Here is a 1,700-nt window from a genome sequence, read left to right on the forward strand (position 1 = left end):
TTTCTTTCTTTTCTTCCTTCCTTCTTCTTCTCTTTTTGTTTTTTTAAAGAAAATCTTCATGGTTTTATTGTATCACGAGGCATTGTAACATCTGAACAAATCAATATCTGGGCTATGAGGCAGCTGCTTTATCTTTCACTTTTTTGGGTTACTAGAGCAACTTGTCAGTAGATTAAAAAAAAAAAAAAGGAAGAAGAAAACCTTTGCATTACTTAAGTCTTTCCGAGGCATGTACCGGTCCAACACAAACTTCTGGCAGATGCACCTGGTCTGGCATGCAGACATCCCGCACGACACCTGGGTAGTGTGCCCGGCTCCCTCTCCCACTGCAGGGCTCATTTAGGGATGGGATTTGGAGCATCTGCAGAATGCGAATAGTGTCAGGAAGAGGAGGGGGAGGAGACAGCAAGAGTGCCCGGCTGGGAGGGGGAGGAGGTCAGTTTGCGCAGGGCAAGCCTGATCATGCCATTGCTGCAAACCCAAGCATCGTTGATGTTCTTTAGTAGGAATGTGTAGTGGAGCCCCACAATGGGGTCTCCACCGACCTTGAGCTGGCCCACAACCATGCTGATGATGCAACTGTCCGGCACAGGATGATGGTCTTGCGCCGCGATGCCGTGCTGGGTTTTCTGGAACGGAGGCTAGACAATTTCTCTACATGGCATCTTGCCCTAGGAATTGTTGTCCTTCCCGTGATGTGTCAATACAAATTGTGCCTAGTTGGAGTCTGTTGTTATCAGCTAACTGGTAATAATTTCGAATGAAGCCAGATCCGGTCTGCTCCCAAATTGGCTTGTCTCCCATTCTGGAGTATCATCCGACCTCATTGAGACCTTCAGGATGGCTTCTCCTGTGACTTCCAAGAGAGCTGTTGACACATACATCATTTCCTACTTCACTCCAGTCGTCTGCAGGCTGACTGAGGCCAGGACCTTTGAGGAGCAGAAGTGACCTTGACCTTTCACCCACTGGGCTCCAGCCTTCACAGACCCTCGGGTCTCCCAGGGGCTGGCTCCATGGCCATGGTGGCAGTCTCCTTGCACTTTTTCAGATAAACAAGGACGAAAACCCTAGGGGCAGCATGGTAGCTTGTCACTAATCTTTAGAGTAAATACAGAACAGAGAGAGATGACTCTTCATGTCTGCACTTGTGGGTAAGTGGAACAGGAGAGAACCTCCAGCTGTACACACAATGATTCCAGTTTATCTTGTGTAAGAAGATAAACCTTTATTGCAAATACCTTTGGTGGGCTCATTTGCTATTTATCTCATTTCGTTAGTTGCGAGACTGTATGCAGCCAGTTTTTCCTGGTGACCTTCTGTGCAACATTATGAACATGGAATCAACTAAAACTTTGGAATTTTCAGGACTGAGCTCTGTGTTGGTAATTAACGTAGCACTTACCATTGCATTCATAGTTTTTTCCCCCCCTTTGGGTAGGACAGGATACAGCATATTTGGGGGTAGGGGAGATCTTTTCTCCCAACATGGAATATGTCAAATTTCCTTGTCCTCCGAGATGAAAATAATTTATGTACTGTGTATATTTGCAAATAAGACAGGAAGATTGCTTACTTCTATAGGGACTTGAAGGTAGCTTCAATATCATTTTCATTTTAAGAAAGTTGGGCAAGGGAGGTTGTGTTTATGAATACAAAATTTTTGATAATACTATCTACACTATGGTGAGTGCACTAGG

The 1,700-nt window shown here is 45.3% G+C and overlaps 1 protein-coding gene across 1 annotated transcript; it reads right to left on the bottom strand.

Annotated features, from left to right (window-relative positions):
- Positions 1–380: 380 nt before the first annotated feature.
- Positions 381–804, bottom strand: LOC125908498 (nuclear transport factor 2-like). The gene is given in 3 exon segments (XM_049611341.1): positions 381–640; positions 643–660; positions 663–804. Coding segments are annotated over 3 exon segments (420 nt in total).
- Positions 805–1,700: the final 896 nt, after the last annotated feature.

The sequence above is a fragment of the Panthera uncia genome (assembly GCF_023721935.1).
Source record: "Panthera uncia isolate 11264 chromosome B2 unlocalized genomic scaffold, Puncia_PCG_1.0 HiC_scaffold_25, whole genome shotgun sequence".
In the NCBI taxonomy this organism is placed as follows: Eukaryota; Metazoa; Chordata; class Mammalia; order Carnivora; family Felidae; genus Panthera; species Panthera uncia.